Source organism: Cebus imitator, unplaced genomic scaffold (genome assembly GCF_001604975.1).
Source record: "Cebus imitator isolate Cc_AM_T3 unplaced genomic scaffold, Cebus_imitator-1.0 Scaffold92, whole genome shotgun sequence".
NCBI classification, from domain to species: domain Eukaryota; kingdom Metazoa; phylum Chordata; class Mammalia; order Primates; family Cebidae; genus Cebus; species Cebus imitator.
Genome location: NW_016107407.1, coordinates 1,446,563 through 1,463,921, shown reverse-complemented (window position 1 = coordinate 1,463,921; position 17,359 = coordinate 1,446,563). Strand labels below are relative to the sequence as shown.

Here is a 17,359-nt window from a genome sequence, read left to right as displayed (position 1 = left end):
TACTCTGGGTATCTGGAGTTTTAACAGATGTTGATTAATTGAATCTGGCTGAGGTGTACTGTGGGTATCTGGATTTTTAACAGATGTTGATTGATTGAATCCGGCTTAGATGTACTGTGGGTATCCGGAGTTTTAACAGATGTTGATTGATTGAATCCGGCCGAGGTGTACTGTGGGTATCTGGAGTTTTAACAGATGTTGATTGATTGAATCTGGCTGAGGTATACTCTGGGTATCTGGATTTTTAAACCTCCCCAGGAGAGTCTCACAGGTGGTCAAGGGTTGAGGACCCCAGATGGAAGTGGACAGCTGCCCTCCCCCCCTCACCAGTGTCCCCCTGCCACTTTCAAATGAACTGTGGGTTAGAATGTAGTAAACAGAGAAGCTGAAGAGCAGGAACAAGCTAGCTAGCTTGCAACTTCAATGTAGATACTGGGCTTCCCCGACACAAAGACATGGTCTCTGCACTGCACACATTTGAAACTCTTTCAGTCTGTAATTTGGTTGCTTTTAAAAGTATCTTCCTTTTCTTTTCTTTTTTTTTAAGACAAGATCTTTGTCTCCAGGCTAGAGTGCAGTGGCGTGATCACAGCTCACTGTAACCTCCACCTCCCAGGCTCAATAGATCCTCCTGCCCTTAGCCTCCTGAGTAGCTGGGCGTACAGGCACACACTACCACGCCCAGCCAATTTTTGTATTATTTTTTTTGTAGAAATGGGGTTTCCCCATGTTACCCAGGCTGGTTTTGAATTCCTGGGCTCAAGCAATCCACCCACCTTGGCCTCCAAAAGTGCTGGGATTACAGGCATGAGCCACTGTGCTCAACCAAAAGTATCCTCTTTTTAAAATGTGCACCAGGAGCTGGGCAGGGTGGGTCCCAAGTGAAGTAGTGCCATCAGACTCCTTCTCTGGAAACATCAGCGTCTCACACTTGGTATAGCTAAAGAGTCAAACACATTTAGAGACATTAGCGGGTCCAGTTGAGTTCTGCTGCCAGTGGTGTTGACAATAGGAAAGGAAAGGGATACTCAGAAGGAGGAAGAATGAAAAAGAGAAGGAGTTGTGAAATCCATGTGCAGTCCCATTCTAAAAATTTTCCTAAATCTTGCCCTACTACTGTCCAAAGGAAACTCCTGTTTTCTTCTTTGCGTTCTCTGCCTCCCATTAATCCAGGTCCTCTTGCCCCCTACTCCAGACATTAGAACTGATAACAGATTCATATTGTAGTTCAGCTTCATTGTGGGCAAAACTGAGCATTTGTGGGCCAGAGTTACTCCCTGAGATCCAGTTACAAGGTTGTAACTGAGAGAATGCCCCAGGTTCTAAACAGCGATTTACAGGCTGATTTTTGGAAGACAATCCGCTTGTAAATTGGAGATTGCCAGAAATAAACATGTTTGTAGATGCTAGTTGGGGATGGGGTAGAGGGTTGAGTGCTAATCTAACAGTGACGGAAAAGCTATTAAAAGGCTGGGTACTCATTCAGTACTCCCTCTTTCTGTAGGCATCATTTTGTATTTTGAGAACTTGATTTTCCCATTTTTCCCCTAAATGCCAACAGCTGTGGTATGAATTTAGAGTTTGTCAGTCATACTTTGTGCCTCTGCAGCCAACCCCTCCCCACAAAATCCTCCAACAAGTAAAAGACGATGATCAAAGGAAAGAGCGGAGGGTGGTGGGGAGCCTCTGCGCACCGGGGCATACCATCAGGGGCCGTGTCCTCCAGGACTAGGGAACAGCTGATGCCCCTCACAGCCTTGTCTGTGGCTCAGCCCCTCTCTGCTACTAGAACCCAACCCCTCTTGCTCTTTGAAGGTTTTAGGATTGTCATATACGTTGCTAATTTAGCTCTAGGTGAGAAGTGAGACAAATGCAGTGCCCAAAATCACAAATCCATTTTGTTTTCTTGTGCAAGAAAAGAGCATTTACTTCTTCCCCAGCTATGTGGCAAAAGCCGCTGAGGAAACCCTTTTGTCCAAATGTTCTGTTCTCTGGTAAGGCTCCAGCCCTTCCTTGGCGAAACCATACCATTTTCTGAGGACGTGGCAGAGCTGACCAAGCCTCTGAAGCTGGGCACTTGGAGTGTAGGGTCCCCTAGGTCCCCTAAGTTCTTTCTGTGTCCTAACCAAAAATCAGAGTGCCTTGACCGCTCTCTGGCCTGGTAAACTTGGGTTTGGTACGGGTGGTAAGAGCCAGTTAACTGTGGCTCACCAGGGTTAATTGATCTGGTTAGCCACTCTGGGCAGAAACTAAAGGAGGCCTTAGGTACTTGTCGGTAGGATTACAGGCTAGACACCAGTGGGTGGTTCTTTCTGGAGGTGAGGCAGAAAGGCTTAGCAGTGTCACAGCACTCCCCTCAGACTGTTCCCTGAGAGACGGGGTCATCCTGGCCCTGTGAAGGGGACACACCTGGGGTCCTTCACCTGGGAAGCTTAGAAACAAGGCACAGGCTTTGTTGCACAGATCGCCAGCGTGGTTGGATGTCTGTCCCATCCCCCTCCTTTCCAGGGGCCGGATGGCACCCTCTTCCTTGCCAACATGGGTGGTAAGCCCCTCAAGGCTGCTCCACCTGTATGGAAGGACACTGCTTCCCACCTTCGGTCCCTTGGACGGGGCTTCATAGATGAAATAGGGGAAGTAGAAACAATGACTGGCACAGCTTAGGTGAGAAGTACTGCAAAGACAGAGGAACCTGCAAAGAGACCAGAAAGAAGGGGAGAAGTACCGCAAAAATAGAGGAACCTGCAAAGAGACCAGAAAGAAGGGGAGAGCCAACAAAACGGGTGTCAAAAGTCAGATTTGACAAGATCTTCTAAGGACAGATCTAAAAACAAAATAGCCCAATACAGTTCTCCTTAGACTTTAAAAAGCCCTAAAGCCATAGCAGCAGTTCACCACTAGGGTTAAACCTAAACCCTGGGCACTGCCTCTAGGAAAAAACCCAAGGACAGAAGGTGGTATCGCATCGCAACCTCTACTCTGACAAGAAGGCAAAGCTCTCTTCAGTGTGGTGCCATTCACTGGTTCCCTCAAAACAGAGTTTTGACTCTGGTGCCCCCAGGGCTCAGTGTTCTCCATTGCTTGCTGATCCTCATGGTTTCTGGGCCCCTGACTTACCCATACGGATCCAGAGACCCATCCGCCCCCCTCTGTGAGATGAGCATGCCTCCTGTTACAAAGTAGATATTCTCCACTCACCCCACTGTGGGTCTACAACTCGCCAATCCCAAAACACATTGTGGGGAGAGACAGTCTTCTGGGAGCTGCCTTTAGAGTAACTCAGACAAATTCCATCTCTGGGCAAGGGCAATAAGAGCCCTTGAGGGGGTCAAATGAGAGCCAGTATATGACCCCACCCAAGACAGATTCTATAGATTCACATCTCCCAGGAAGACTCAGAAAGATAACAGTGGCTAAAAAGAGGGTGAGGATCATGCGTCCTACATAGAACCCATACAGCAGCTCTGTGTGGCCGATGCAAAACGTAACGGCACCTGAAGGATGATGGTTGATTACCAAAACCTAAGGTGCCTCTTGGATGCTGTGGTCCCAAATGTTAGTCCCAAAAGATTAACTGGTTGTGTAGGAACACGATAGACTGTCCTATGACAAAACTTTCCTGAACATACCCTTAGACCCGGAGTCCCAAGACATGTTTGCCTTCACTGGAGAGGCCCCCAGTGGACCCCTCAGGTGCTCTTCCAGGAGTGCTCACAGAGCCCCACTGCCGTGCTGGCATGATGGCCAGAGACCTGGCTGTTTGGGTGAATGCCTAGCATATCACCTAAAACATTGTATAGATAATATGTCACTGACTTACACAGGTCTTAGACATTTTAAAAAGGCTACCCCAAACGTTCTAAAATACCTACAACTCCCAGAGGATGGGTTGTCAACCAACAGAGAGTCCAGGAACCAGGGCACTCCATAAAAGTCCTGAATATATTCTAGGGTAAGGCTGGTTTTTCCAACAGCCGTATTTGACAAAAGACACAGCTGTGAACACTTAAAATATCGCAGACCTTTGTAGAACCGCTAAGATATGAAAGGACCTTCATTTCCACTTGCCTCACTGTCTCAGGCCATCGTGCTGCCTAATTAAAAGGGGGCACACTGGGACAGAGATCCATTTCTGGGGAGATGCCAGCCTCAGGTTGGACAAGAGTGGCTGTATGTAGTGTGAAGCTGCAAACTTGGGCCTGATTCGGTTGTCAGCTGACGGCCTCTTTCCATCCCAGCAGTCACCTCCTTCAAGACGACTGCTGAGCTAGTCCACGGAGCTGTACCGTGCCTGAATCCTCGGCCTGGTAGTCTCCCTTCCTGGGATAGAACCTTGAGTGGAAATTGGCCTGCAGAGTGGCTCTGCTTTTCCTGGAGGTCTTAGGCCATGATAATATCCAGTCTTGCCTTTGGCTTGGGAGATAGTGACCTTGGGACCCTGAAGATTTTCACCCAGTCTGTAGAAGTTAGAGGACCTCTTACTAGGGGAATAACAATAGTAGGGACTTTTCTTTTAAAAGTTAATATTGTGAGATCATGCTTTTATGTATTTTGTTTTATTTGATCGTAATTACAACTCCATGATGTGGGTCATATTGTTCTAATTTTATAAATGAGGAAACAAAAGCCCTGAGAGGTGAATTAGCAGTAATAAAGAGGAAGGAGCCAGGTTCAGAACCCAGGTCGATGTGACTTCAGTCTAGTGGTACTCGGGCTGCTTTATGCTCCCTTACAGGGGAAGCAGGAATGTCTTTCTCAAAGACATTATAGCAATCATGGCACTAACCCCAATCACATGAAACATTCCATTGAAATGCGACGTTAGAAGAGCGGTCATCACTGCATGACTAGTAAATGAATGAAACTAATTCCTCCCTTTCCCGGAGGCGATATGGCCAAACGGAAGGGCACACAGCCTTACACAAGCAGGAATCCTGGCGGCTACTGCCTGAACCCGAGCTTTCCCATTTATAAAATAGAATCAATAACATCTACAATTTTTTTTTCTTACAGGATTGTTAACGTATGTGAAAACACTTTGAAAACCTTATAACTTTTTATAAATTCTGAAGTTCTTTTACCCCAGATATAATTTCTTCATAAGCTTACGTGCTTTTCAAGATGTTAAGAGAAAAAGGATGTATTAGCACTTACTTGCTCATGAGTACTTTCAACACTAGGCTGAAGTCATTTGAATGAATATTTCTGGAAAGAGAGAGGTTTGGAAGAATATAAGAGAGTGAGATTAGCGACTGTCATGTGAAGTCACAGGGAAGCATCTGAGTGCTTTGGAATCCAAGGTGCATGCCCCTGTCTCTAAGCTGGCGTGGCTGAGTAAGCAGAAGTGTTTGGGCTGAGTGAGTACCCTGAGAGTATCAGAACACAGTCTGGTGCAGCCAGTGAGCTATGTTCTTAGAAGGTTAAAAAATAATTTTTGGCTTCAATAAATTTTAATGTAAACAAAACATAGTGGAAGGATCTAGACAGTTTTTGAAAGAGAAAATTTTTACAAGTTGGTCAGAACATGAGTAACCCTGCCAACTTGATAGGAGATTAAAGAAACTCAAATTGAAAAAGGCACACTTTTTTTTTTTTGGTCCAGTTGGAGAACACTTGGTCAAAATATTCAGGTCAGTGTCATTGAGTGTGAATTGATACAGACGCTGGGAATACGCTGTGTAGACTTTCTGCAAAGGTGTTTGGCAGTATGTATTGAGAGCCTTGCCATGGTTACTGACTTTAGGTCAAGTAATTCCAAATTATAAGATGTATCCTTATGGAAATAATATAGTTGTAGATTGCACTAATATTGGGATGTTCATTATGGTGTTAATTATAATTGCAAAATGTTAGAAACAACCTAAACATTCAGTAGTAGGAGAAAAGTAAATTATTTGACAACCATATGAAGGAATGTAATCAGCCATTTAAAATCATGTTTTTAATGATAAAAAATGTTAACATGATTGGGGTAAAAGTAGGATACAGACCTGTCTGCTTATACACATAATTTATGGAAAGCTATATATCTTAAGCTAATAGTTACATTTGGGCAGAAGATTTTTCTTTATACTTTGTAAATATATTCTCCAAAATTTCTGCAATGAATATATTTTCTAGTCAGAAAAAAAATTATTATAGAAAAGAAAAAGTTCAGGGAAAGGGAATGTAATTGTTCATTAAATTCAGAACTTTTAAAATATAAAATAAAATTTTAAGATAGTGCTACAAATAAAACTTAGAGTTGCTATCATTTTAGCAAGTGAATGAATAACTTGGGCAGATTGCCAAGAGGTTATTAAGAGAAAAAATAGCAAACTTCTGGTACTTATAAAGAAACCACAAATTTTCTAAACTAGTAGATAATTAGTTGGAGATTTCTAAAGATGTTTTCTTTGTACTACCTATTTTTTTACATAGTGCTTTTTTTTTTTTTTTTATGAGTAAAGAAAGCTGAAAATTTCTGAATAGAAAGAGCAAGTTTGTTTCTAAATATTACTTGAAGTTCTTTGTTTCTAGAAGAGATTTAATAATTCCTGGGTATTGGTACCAGATTGATTTACTCAGAAGAGGACATTTTCCTGATCAGTATTGTGAATATGGGACTGTTTAGAAGGATTGTTAGGCTTTTACTTCTGTTTAAATATTTACGTTGAGACTGTGGCCAAGCAACGTGTGAGGTCTTGAGTATGCTCATGGACACTGAACCTTTGCATTTTATTTTACAGTGTCGCTCTTGCAATATATTATCACATCAAAAACAGGTATGTGGATGGTTGTGTACTAAATACATCATACGTTGTCTTCTGTTATGTTGCTCTTATTTTTCTCCTATTCTCGTTGCCTCAACCTTTGAATTATATGTTCTTAACTCATATTTTCATAGAATTTCTGAAGGTAGAATAACTTACTAAAACTTCCCAGGTAAGTGCTGAACTGCTTTTGAATCAGAGGAAACCAAATGAACGTGGTTGAAACCAGCAAAAAGACAAAGCTTCTCAATGGTGTTGGCTTCCTTTTTCTTCTTTATTTTCTGTAAAATTTGTTTAAACATTCTGTCTTTTGTAAACTGTCATTTTAAAAGTTTACTGGGTGCAGCTTTAAGATGAAAAACATTTAATTTATAGTTTGAATTCAGCAGAGGCAATTTTGTTATAAATTTAGGCATAAACTGTTTTAATGTAGAAGCCCTTTCTGATGTAAGTGTATCTGGCAATAATTGGTTAATTTTAAAAGTCAGTTAAAACGGAATAAAAAAAAAACTACCTTATACATTTTATTTCAATGTAAAACATGTAAGAATACATTCATTTGCCAATTTTTAAAAATGCAGCTTCAAGACATTTGCTTCAAGCACAGGACATTGGTTGGAGAACCAAAACGTATTTCATAAGCCACAGCTATAATGAATTCATCCTTTCCAAGTTGGCTTTTTTTCTCAGTAGTGAGAAAGCTTGAGGACATTTGCATAACAGATGAGTGTAAAATCTTTCCAGTTTTGACCACACCTAATCTACAGCAAATTTATTTTTAGCGATTTTATTAAATCTTTCCAAAGCATCCTCCTTAGTTTTCAGGAGGACAGAGCCATGCTCATGGTAGTCATATTTCATGCATAATGTGACATTCATGTATGTTCTATGAGTCTCCTAAGCACAGCTGGTGTGAGCTAGTTTGAGAACAAGCAGAGCCGCCACATGGTAAGTGCGAGCTCAGCCGCTGGGAGCCCCACACCCGTGTGTGTTTACAAAGCGTAGTTAGTGCAGGGGAGGCTGGATGACAGCCTCTAATGGACAGTATTGGAGAAAACATGAATAACCAGAAGCAGACACCTAGAAAGGGATTCTCTGTGATCACCTGTTTCCATACTGTAATTGTGATTCATGGTTCTTTATGGTGCTTGAGAATTTTGGGTTTAAGAAATTACAAAACAGTACAACTTTGGAACTCTAAATCTTGAATTAGAATAGCATATCAGTGAAAATGGAGATTTTGTCTTGTTGCCTATTTCTATACTAGTTTAACCTTTTTAAATCCGTAAGCCTTAAGAAAACAGCATAATCACATTGATGAAACTCAGTGTGCTTTCAAGACAATTTTGCGTTAGAATCTCTAAGATATTTCCCAGTACTTAGACTGTGATGGATCCTGAAGTGAATGCAGCCAGAGTCATAATAGCAAGAGTCAGCTTTGTGAAGTGCCTACTCTGACTGCTCTGGTCAGCTCTTTACATGCTTTAATAACAACTCCTTGAGGTGATGCTGGTATCTTCATTTTACAGATAGAGAAATTGAGGCACAGAGAGATTAGTTTGACTAAGATGATACAACTAGTAAACTGGGGAATTAGGAAATGAATGCAGTCTACCACCCAGATGTTTAATCATAGTGCTCTCCTTGATTAATGGTGATTAATTGTGCCAAAAGTAAGTGAGTGGAAGAAGAGAAAGTCCAGTGAAAAACAGCATTTGTAAACAAGCATGATTAATGTATAGATTGCCACCTGCAGGTCTCTAGGTACGAGGAGGCATGCCCATCTGCACACCTTCTCCTCCCTGAGTCATGCAAGTTGGCTTTTGGTGCTGATGATAGACCTGTTAGCTTGATAGAGGTGGTGTGGTGCTGTTCAGCTGGGACACACAGCTTTTAGGGGAAGTAAGGAAACAGCCTACTTCTCAGAGGATTCTCCAGAATCCCCTTTCCAGAGTCTTCTTAGCTTGAGCTCTTAATCCTCATTTATATTTTTAGCCTCTGTTCTCATTTTTAAAGTTACTTCAGGTGAGTGTTTCTCTAGAGTGGGGCTCTCATTCTTCAGGAAAATTGAATGGGGCTCAACTACCAAGGAATGGCCAGGCTCTATCTCTCATGCAGCATTTTCAGTGCTTCACAGAGATTCAAGATTTGGTTCATTTGAAAACTCAGTAACTAAGGTGAGGGAATCCACTGATACTTTGTAGCCAGGTTCGGTATCAGAGTGTAACCACGCACACCCAGAAGCTGCTTTCTGCTCACAGACTCCCTGCTGGGTTGAACCTTTCTTTCACTTGAGTTTATCTGTGTGTCTGCTGCCTGTGATCATGCAGGCAAGCATAAGTGAGCACAGATATAAATGCTCAGAGCTTTAAAAATAATGGCTGTTGTGCAGATATAGGAATGAAAATTGAGCTGTTAAGCTTTTTCTTTCTCTTTTTACACAGATGGTAAATTTGTAAAGCAGAAATTGTAATGTTTGCCATGATGAGTGTGTATTAGGGACAGGTCTGTAGCCTTCTGAAGTTCTGAAGCCTGACACGGAAGCACAGACTATCGAAATTACATGCAGTTAGCCAAAAGCTGTGGCTTCCAAGTTTGGTTGTTTAAAGAAAAATTTTTAGGCAAAACTCAAATTTCATAACACAGTTGAAAGTAGAATTGTCACTGATGAGGTATGGAGGGTCCCTGTGGAGCCCAGTGGCCCACGGCACTGTTCACAGTGAAAACTACCTCCATAAGTGGTTCTGTGCAGGTACCTGCCTGGTAATAGCTAACTATTCACTTACAGGTTATTGACTAAAGACTTTTTACCTGTCATCGCTTGTTTTTCAGTATAAAATTGTGAAACTTAATGAAGTACTGACGTTGCATGTTGTGAATAATCAGACTGATCTCTAGGATATATCGAGTATTCATTCTTACCCTGGCACTTCTTTTCTATCAGCCACAGTATAGTGATGGTTTAAGCAGATCCATCAACTTTTGCTTGGAAATAAGATGTCAAATTTAAGTCATTTGCTTAGATTCGGTTCATTTGAAAACTCAGAAAATTAAAATTAAATTTTTACTTAATTTAGCTAAGTGTGGTTTAGAATCTTAATTTCCTTGGGCTATTCAAACAAAAGTGATTAAATATTGTACCCAAGAAAAACAAATCATTATTCATGAATAACCATTTAGCACTGACTTGTGTTTCTTGAAATAGTAGAATTGGCTAGGTGCTGTGGCTCACGCCTATAATCCCAGCACTTTGGGAGGCCAAAGCGGGTTGATCCCTTGAGGTCAGGAGTTTGAGACCAGCCTGTCCAACATGGTAAGACCTCGTCTCTACTAAAAATAATTGAAAAAAAAAAGTTAGCCAGACATGGTGGCGCATGCCTGTAATCCCAGCTACTCTGCAGGCTGAGGCAGGAGAATCTCTTAAACCTGGGAGGTGGAGGTTGCAGTGAGCTGAGATGGCACCGCTGCACTCCAGCCTGGGTGACAGAGTGAGACTCCATATATATAAAAAAAAGAGTCATTGAATTAAAATGTATTTTGTTTGTCATTTTTATTTGAATGACATTCCTGCAGAAAGTAAGTTTCATTTTCTATTATTTTCCCTACCAGGGATCCAGATGGAAGGATGCTCTTAGATATTTTTGATGAAAACCTTCACCCTCTTTCGGTAATCTCTTTGTGTTTCGTGAGATGATTTAATTATTTTGTTTTTGCTCCTATGGGGAGAACAGTTATCTGAAAATATTTTCTTCCCCAGAAATCCGAAGTGCCACCAGACTATGACAAACACAACCCAGAGCAGAAGCAGATTTACCGGTTTGTTCGGACGCTGTTCAGTGCTGCTCAGCTGACAGCTGAATGTGCCATTGTCACCCTGGTGAGTGCTGTCAGGATGGCCACACCCATCCCCAGCCTGGGTGGTCCAGGGCTTGTTCCTGTCACTCAGTGGAGTGGACTTCGAGCAGGGAGTCCTCGCCAGGTGACCCTGGGGACATTGTGGCACAAGCTTCAGTGTTGCCGTTCTCCTCGGAGAATAGAGGATAGATATCCTAGAAGAGGGTGTGAAAATTGTTCCACAGCCCCCACCTAAAGTCATTTGTGAAATCACGTTCAAATTCAATAAATGCCGAAATTAAAAATGCAGGTAAGTAAAGCAGTGGGGGTAGGGGAGTGGGGGTAGGGAGTGATCAGAATGGCCGAGGTACTCCTTGTAAACATCCAGGTTTCCTGTTGTTGGTTCCCTACAAAGATTGTAAGGACATTAGTAAGATATGATGAATACCTTTATCTGAACACTTACCTAGGAAGGAGTGTATATATTCGTAGCTTCTGTTTTGTGACTTTTGACTAAATGTGTCTGCAGGATATTCAGAGATAGTAAGGAGATAATTTATATTTTAAGACTCAAGAAAGAATAAATAAAAATTTATTCTAATGGCTGGGCTCCATGGCTCATGCCAGTAATTTCAGCACTTTGGGAGGCTAAGGCGGGAGGATAAATTCGCTTAAGCCCAGGAATTTGAGACCAGTCTGGACAACGTGGTGAAACCCCCGACTCTACAAAATTAAGAAATCAGCCAGGCATGGTGGCACATGCCTGTAGTCCCAGTTACTTGGGAGGCTGAGGTGGAAGGATCACTTAAGCCGAGGAGGTCAAGGCTGCAGTGAGCCATGATCATGCCACTGCACTCAAGCCTGAGGGGTAGAGGGAGACCCTGTCTCAAAAGAAGAAAAAAAATTCTTACTTGGATTCTTAAAATGTTATGCACTATTTAGGTCAAATCTCACTTGGGAAATAGATTTAACAATGGAACCCTTTTTGTCACTGACCTTTTACATTGTGTGTAACTTAGATGAGAAATGAGCTTTGCCTGTGCGTGAGCTATCCTGGAGATCAGAGTACCATTCTCTGTAGTTTCTGAGAAGAGGCAATTGTCTAGTAGAAGCTTTACAGGCGCTGAAGGACTCTTGTCTCTGCCACACGAAGAGCTGTGTGCTCTGAGGCTAACTAAACAGGATCCCTATTTGCTTGTTTGCTCATTCATTCATCCACTCATCCATTTGTTCATTTCTTCTTATTGAACTCGCAGCCTGAAGGATAACAGAACAGACAGTCAAGGAATCATTAGATGATTTGGAATGATTACAGGTTCCTAAGTCATAACTGAGAAATGTATGTATTGCCTAGCTTAGTTCCTCAAAGGGATTTCAAGTCCTAACATAAACATACAACAGGGCAAGAGGGTTCAGATTTTTATGTAGGGAAATTGGGTGAAGGGAAAAGAAGAGTAGGAAAAGCAGAGGAAACCGTAGGTGAAATTAGTATTGAAGCACGTGCCATGAGGAAGGGTTTACTTTGAAGCTGCTGTAGATGGAAGGTGGTGGGGAGTTTTTACACCTTCAATTCCTAAGAAAAATATGGCCTGGTTATGAATGGTAGAGCCTTCTTGTTCGGGGTTACTGTTCAGTGTGAAGGAGGTTTGTGTCCTGTGGAGGGCAGGGCCGGCACTTAAACCCCACAGCTCGCCAGTGTCTACCGTGAGAGAACATCTCACAGGCCTCCCTCGCTGCCTTCTGTGTCACTCACCAAAGGTGACAGGGCTGATGAGTTCATGTCTTTGGAATGGTGTAGGAGTGGCACTTTTCTTGTGAATGATTGTAACTGTTGAAATCTTCATTCATCCTGTGAAATGAACTGGCGCTGAGCAGGATACCAGTTTGCATGGGGGTCTTGGTTGTTTGCAGCTGGAAAGGAGCAGGCTTGGAGGCCTTCATGGTGGGTGCAGCCTGCAGCCCATCCTCCAGTCACTGCTGCCTGCCAAGGCTCAGCCCAGCTACATGCTTGTGGGCAGAGGGCATAGAGATCGTGCTTTGAGCGAGACTCTTGTAGGATTATTCTTCCCTCCTTGTGTCCCCTAGAGTTAGAAGCAGTCATTCAGGACAGGTCTGCCCTAGAGTTGACAGAGATGCATTCATTAACTCCTGCTTTTCTCCTGGGCATGTGTTCGGCATCTTGGTATGCTGCTCAGGAGGCAATGGGGGAGGAATAGCAGTGAGCCCTGGCCCTGCTTCCCACACGGAGCAGGACTACAGCCTGCTGTGGACAGAGCCTGCAGGTCCTTCAGACACCGAGACCTACCTCACCCAAAGCAAGTATTTCACAGCTTAATGAACTTTTTTAAAAAGAGTAACTTAGTATCACTAAGTATATTTTTTAGCAATATGTTGAAAGCTCTCCTGTAGATACTGCCACATGGGGAAATTCAAAAGGGAGTGAGGTAATTGATGTGCACCTTGCTGAGTTGTGTAGATGCCTTTGTGGTGTTCCTGAAGCAGCTGGGGGAACCAGGCCTGCAGTGAGGTAGGTGGAAAGGCCTTGGCATCCAGCTGCCCCTCCACGAGGCCCTGCCCTTCCCCTCAGGAGTTACTTAAGCTGACTGATCCTGAGAACCATGCGCGGCACCCACTTTAGTCCCATGTGGTACTTTGACAACACCGAAGGCTCACCACCTGTCTGAACTGGAATCTTCTGTTGGAAGGATGAGAAAGCCAGAGGCCAAGGCAGAAGGGGATATATTGGAAGGTCCAGGCAGGCCCCACATATTCCTTCTCCTGTAGGTGTGGAAGGACATCAGGCTGTAGAATGAGGCCCACCGCAGGCTTCTCTTTGGGCTGCTGCCTCTCGCCTTTGCGCCTCTGTGGCTCTGGGGCCTTAATATGCAGGTCAGCTGTCTTGCTTTGGGTGGGAGGTGGCAGGGAACTGTTAATAGCTTTCTCCACCCTGTCTTCATCCCTTCTCTGTTTAAGGCCCCGCATTCTCTAACCCCATCTCCTTTTTTGATTTTGGAGAGGGGAGGTTTTGACTGGCCCAGTTCCTTTGGGGTCAGGTGTTCATCTGTAGAAACAAATCCGTCATGACCTAGAGCTGAAGGGGCTTGGTCCTGCGCTGTTATTATTCCCACTTTGCCCTCTCCTCTGTTCAGAACCTGTAGTAGTTCCCCATCTTCCTCAGAGGAAAACCCAAAGCCCTGACATGACTGACAGGGCCCAGCAAGATTAAGCCTCCTTCCGTCTGCCCAGCTGCCTCTACCACCTGCCCCAAGACTTCTGTGCACAGCCCCTCTGTTATGGTCATGCTTGAGATGCATCCTGCCCTCCTCCACCTCATCTTTGCTCAAAGGGCACATCGGGGGGCTGTTGCCTGGCCACCATGTCTGAAGTTGCAGCCTCCCTCCTGCTCCACGCTCCCTGCTCATCACTTCCTGCTTTTTCTCTGCGTGCTTAACACCTGTCAGCATTTTTAGGTTGAAGTCATTAATTTTATTGTTTTGTCAGTAAGCTCTATGAGTAAGAGATGTTTTCTCTTTTTGTCCATTTCGTTCACTACAATATGACCAACATCTGGAACGCAGCCCAGCTCATAATAAATGCTTAATAAGTATTCATTGAACATGTAGTGAGCAGTACTGGCTGAACTACATGCTGGCGATGTGCCTGAAATGTAAGAAGCATTTAATACCTATTCATTATCTTCCCCTGCCCCACTAGTATTAGAGCATCAGACACATATTCTGTCATTTCATTGCTTAGGTTTTTTTTTGAGACGGAGTCTCACTTTGTTGCTCAGGCTGGAGTGCAGTGGCACGATCTCGGCTCATTGCACCCTCCATCTCCTGAGTTCAAATGATTCTCCTGCCTCAGCCTTCCAAGTAGCTGGGATTACAGGCATGTACCACCATGCCCTGCTAATTTTTTTGTATTTTTAGTAGATACGATGTTTCACTACATTGGCCAGCCTGGTCTTGAACTCCTGACCTCAAGTGATCTGCACACCTCGGCCTCCCAAAGTGCTGGGATTGCAGGCGTATGTCACTGCCTCTGGCCCTGCTTAAGTTTTCTGAAGGGACAGTGGCAGACTCTTCAACTTCAGGGACATTACTCAGCTGAACCTTGATCGAGCATTCTGTGTGAGGTTGGTTCTGTCCGCAGAGCTGCAGAGATGGGAGAGGGAGAAAGAGGAAGCTGGTGATTGATGGACGCATTTAGACATAAAGGAAGGGAAACCAAGAAGAGATGGAGGTGGCAAAGTACAGCTGACCAGACAAGAGGGGGTGCGTTCCTTTATTATCTACTTTTTAATAGCTTTATCGAGACATATTTTATATACCATAACATTCAGCCATTTAAAGTGAGCATTTCAGTGGGTTTTAGTACATTGTACAACCATCACTGCAATTTAATTTCAGAATATTCCCATCATCCCATAGAGAAACCCCTTACCCTTTAGCATTCACTCCTCATTCTCAGCCCCGGAAACTACTGATCAAATTTCTGTCTCATTTGCCTGTTCTGAACATTTCATATAATTAGTATCGTATATGACCATTTATGACTGGCTTCTTTTACTTAGCATATGTTTTCAGAGTTCATCCACATTGTAGCATGTGTAATTTTTTTTATTGCAAATAATATTCCATTGATTGTAGATACATACATACATACATACATACATAAGAGAGAGTGAGTGAGTGTTGTCCCTCCTTGTACAAGGGTTTTGCATCTGAAGATTCAACCAACTGCAAATTGAAAATGTGCTTAGGCCTGAGATGGTTGCATCTGTGCTGAGCATGTACAGACTTTTTCTTCTTCTTGTTATTCCCTAAACAAAGCAGTATAACAACTATTTACATAGCATTTACATTGTATGAGGTATTATAAGTAAGTATGTAAGGTGATCTGCACAGGTTATACAAAATTGACTCAGATTTTAGTATCCACAGGGCCTCTAGGGCCAACCTCCACCATTGCTGAGGGATGCTGTACTTCATTTTGTTTACCCATTCATGAGTTGGTGGACATTTAAGTTGTTTCTACTTTCTGGCTGTTATGAATACTGCTGCTATGAACCTAAGTTTGTGATAAGATTTGTATAAGTTTGTGATGTAATTTGGCTGTGTTCCCACCCAAATCTCATCTTGAATTGTATGTTTCATAACTCCCATTGTTGTGGGAGGGACCTGGTGGGAGATAACTGAAACATGGCAGCGGTTTCCCCCAGACTGTTCTTGTGGAAGTGAGTAAGTCTCACGAGACCTGATGCGTTCATTAGGGGTTTCTGTTTTTGCATCCTTCTTATTTTTTCTTGCCTCCACCAATTAAGAAGTGCCTTTTGCCTCCCGCCATGATTCTGAGGCCTCCCCAGCCATGTGGAGCTGTAATTCCAATTAAACCTCTTTTTCTTCCTAGTCTCGGGTATGTCTTTATCATCAGTGTGAAAACAGGCTAATACAACAAATTGATATTAGTAGAGTGGGGCGCTGCTGAAAAGATACCCAAAAGTATGGAAGCGACTTTAGAGCTGGGTAACAGGCAGAGGCTGGAACAGTTTGAAAGGCTCGGAAGATGTGGGAAATGTGGGAAGATTTGGAACTTCCTAGAGACTTGTTGAATGGCTTTGTCCAAAATGCTGATAGTGATATGGACAATAAGGCCCAGGCTGAGGTGGCCTCAGATGGAGATGAGGAACTTGTTGGGAACTGGAGCAAAGGTGACTCTTGTTATGTTTTAGCAAAGAAATTGGTGGCATTTTGCCCCTTCCTTAGAGATTTGTGGAACTTTGAATTTGAGAGAGATGATTCAGGATGTCTGGCAGAAACAATTTCTAAGCAACAAAGCATTCAAGATATTACTTGGGTGCTGTTAAAAGCATTCAGTTTTATAAGGAAAGCAGGGCATAAAAGTTCACAAAAGTTGCAGCCTGACAATTTGATAGAAAAGAAAAACCCATTTTCTCAGGAGAAATTCAAGCCAGCTGCAGAAATTTGCAGGAGAGAATGTTAATCCTCAACACAGTGGGGAAAAATGTCTCCAGGGCTTGTCAGAGGTCTTCCTGGCAACCCCTCCCATCACAGGCCTGGAGGCCTAGGAGAAAATGGTTTGATTGGCTGGGCCCAGGGTCCCTGTGCTGTGTACGGTCTAGGTACTTGGTGCCCTGCATCCTAGCCACTCCAGTCATGACTAAAAGGGGCCAAGCCACAGCTCGGGCTGTGGCTTCAGAGGGTGGAAGCCCCAAGCCTTGGCAGCTTCCATGTGGTGTTGAGCCTGCAAGTCTCCACAAGTCAAGAATTGAGGTTTGGGAACTTCTGCCTAGATTTTAGAGGATATATGGAAGTGCCTGGATGCCCAGGCAAAAGTTTGCTTCAGGGGCAGGGCCTTCATGAAGAACCTCTACTAGGAGAGTGCGGAAAGGAAATGTGAGGTCAGAGCCTCCACACGCTGTCCTGCAGACCCCAGAATGGCAGATCCGTTGGCAGCTTGCACCTGCTTCTGGAAAAACCACAGACTCAATGCCAGCCTGTGAAAGCAGCCAGGAGGGGGGCTATTCCTTGCAAAACCACAGGGGCGGAGCTGCCAACATCATGGAAACCCACCTCTTACATCAGTGTGACCTGGAGTCAAAGGAGATCATTTTTAGAGCTTTAAAATTTGACTGCTCCGCTGGATTTGGGGCTTGCATGGGCCCTGTAACCCCTTTGTTTTGGCCAGTTTCTCCCCTTTGGAACAGCTATTTACCCGATACCCATTCCTCCATTCTATCTAGGAAGTAA

At 43.5% G+C, this 17,359-nt stretch overlaps 1 protein-coding gene across 1 annotated transcript in view; it reads left to right on the top strand.

Annotated features, from left to right (window-relative positions):
• CCNY (cyclin Y) overlaps nucleotides 1-17,359 on the top strand; it is a 206,861-nt gene that overhangs the window by 163,641 nt on the left and 25,861 nt on the right. Inside the window, exons 5-7 of the mRNA XM_037740976.1 lie at nucleotides 6,729-6,764; nucleotides 10,362-10,419; nucleotides 10,510-10,629. Coding sequence (XP_037596904.1) covers nucleotides 6,729-6,764; nucleotides 10,362-10,419; nucleotides 10,510-10,629 — 214 coding nt within the window. The remainder of the gene's footprint in view (nucleotides 1-6,728; nucleotides 6,765-10,361; nucleotides 10,420-10,509; nucleotides 10,630-17,359) is intronic.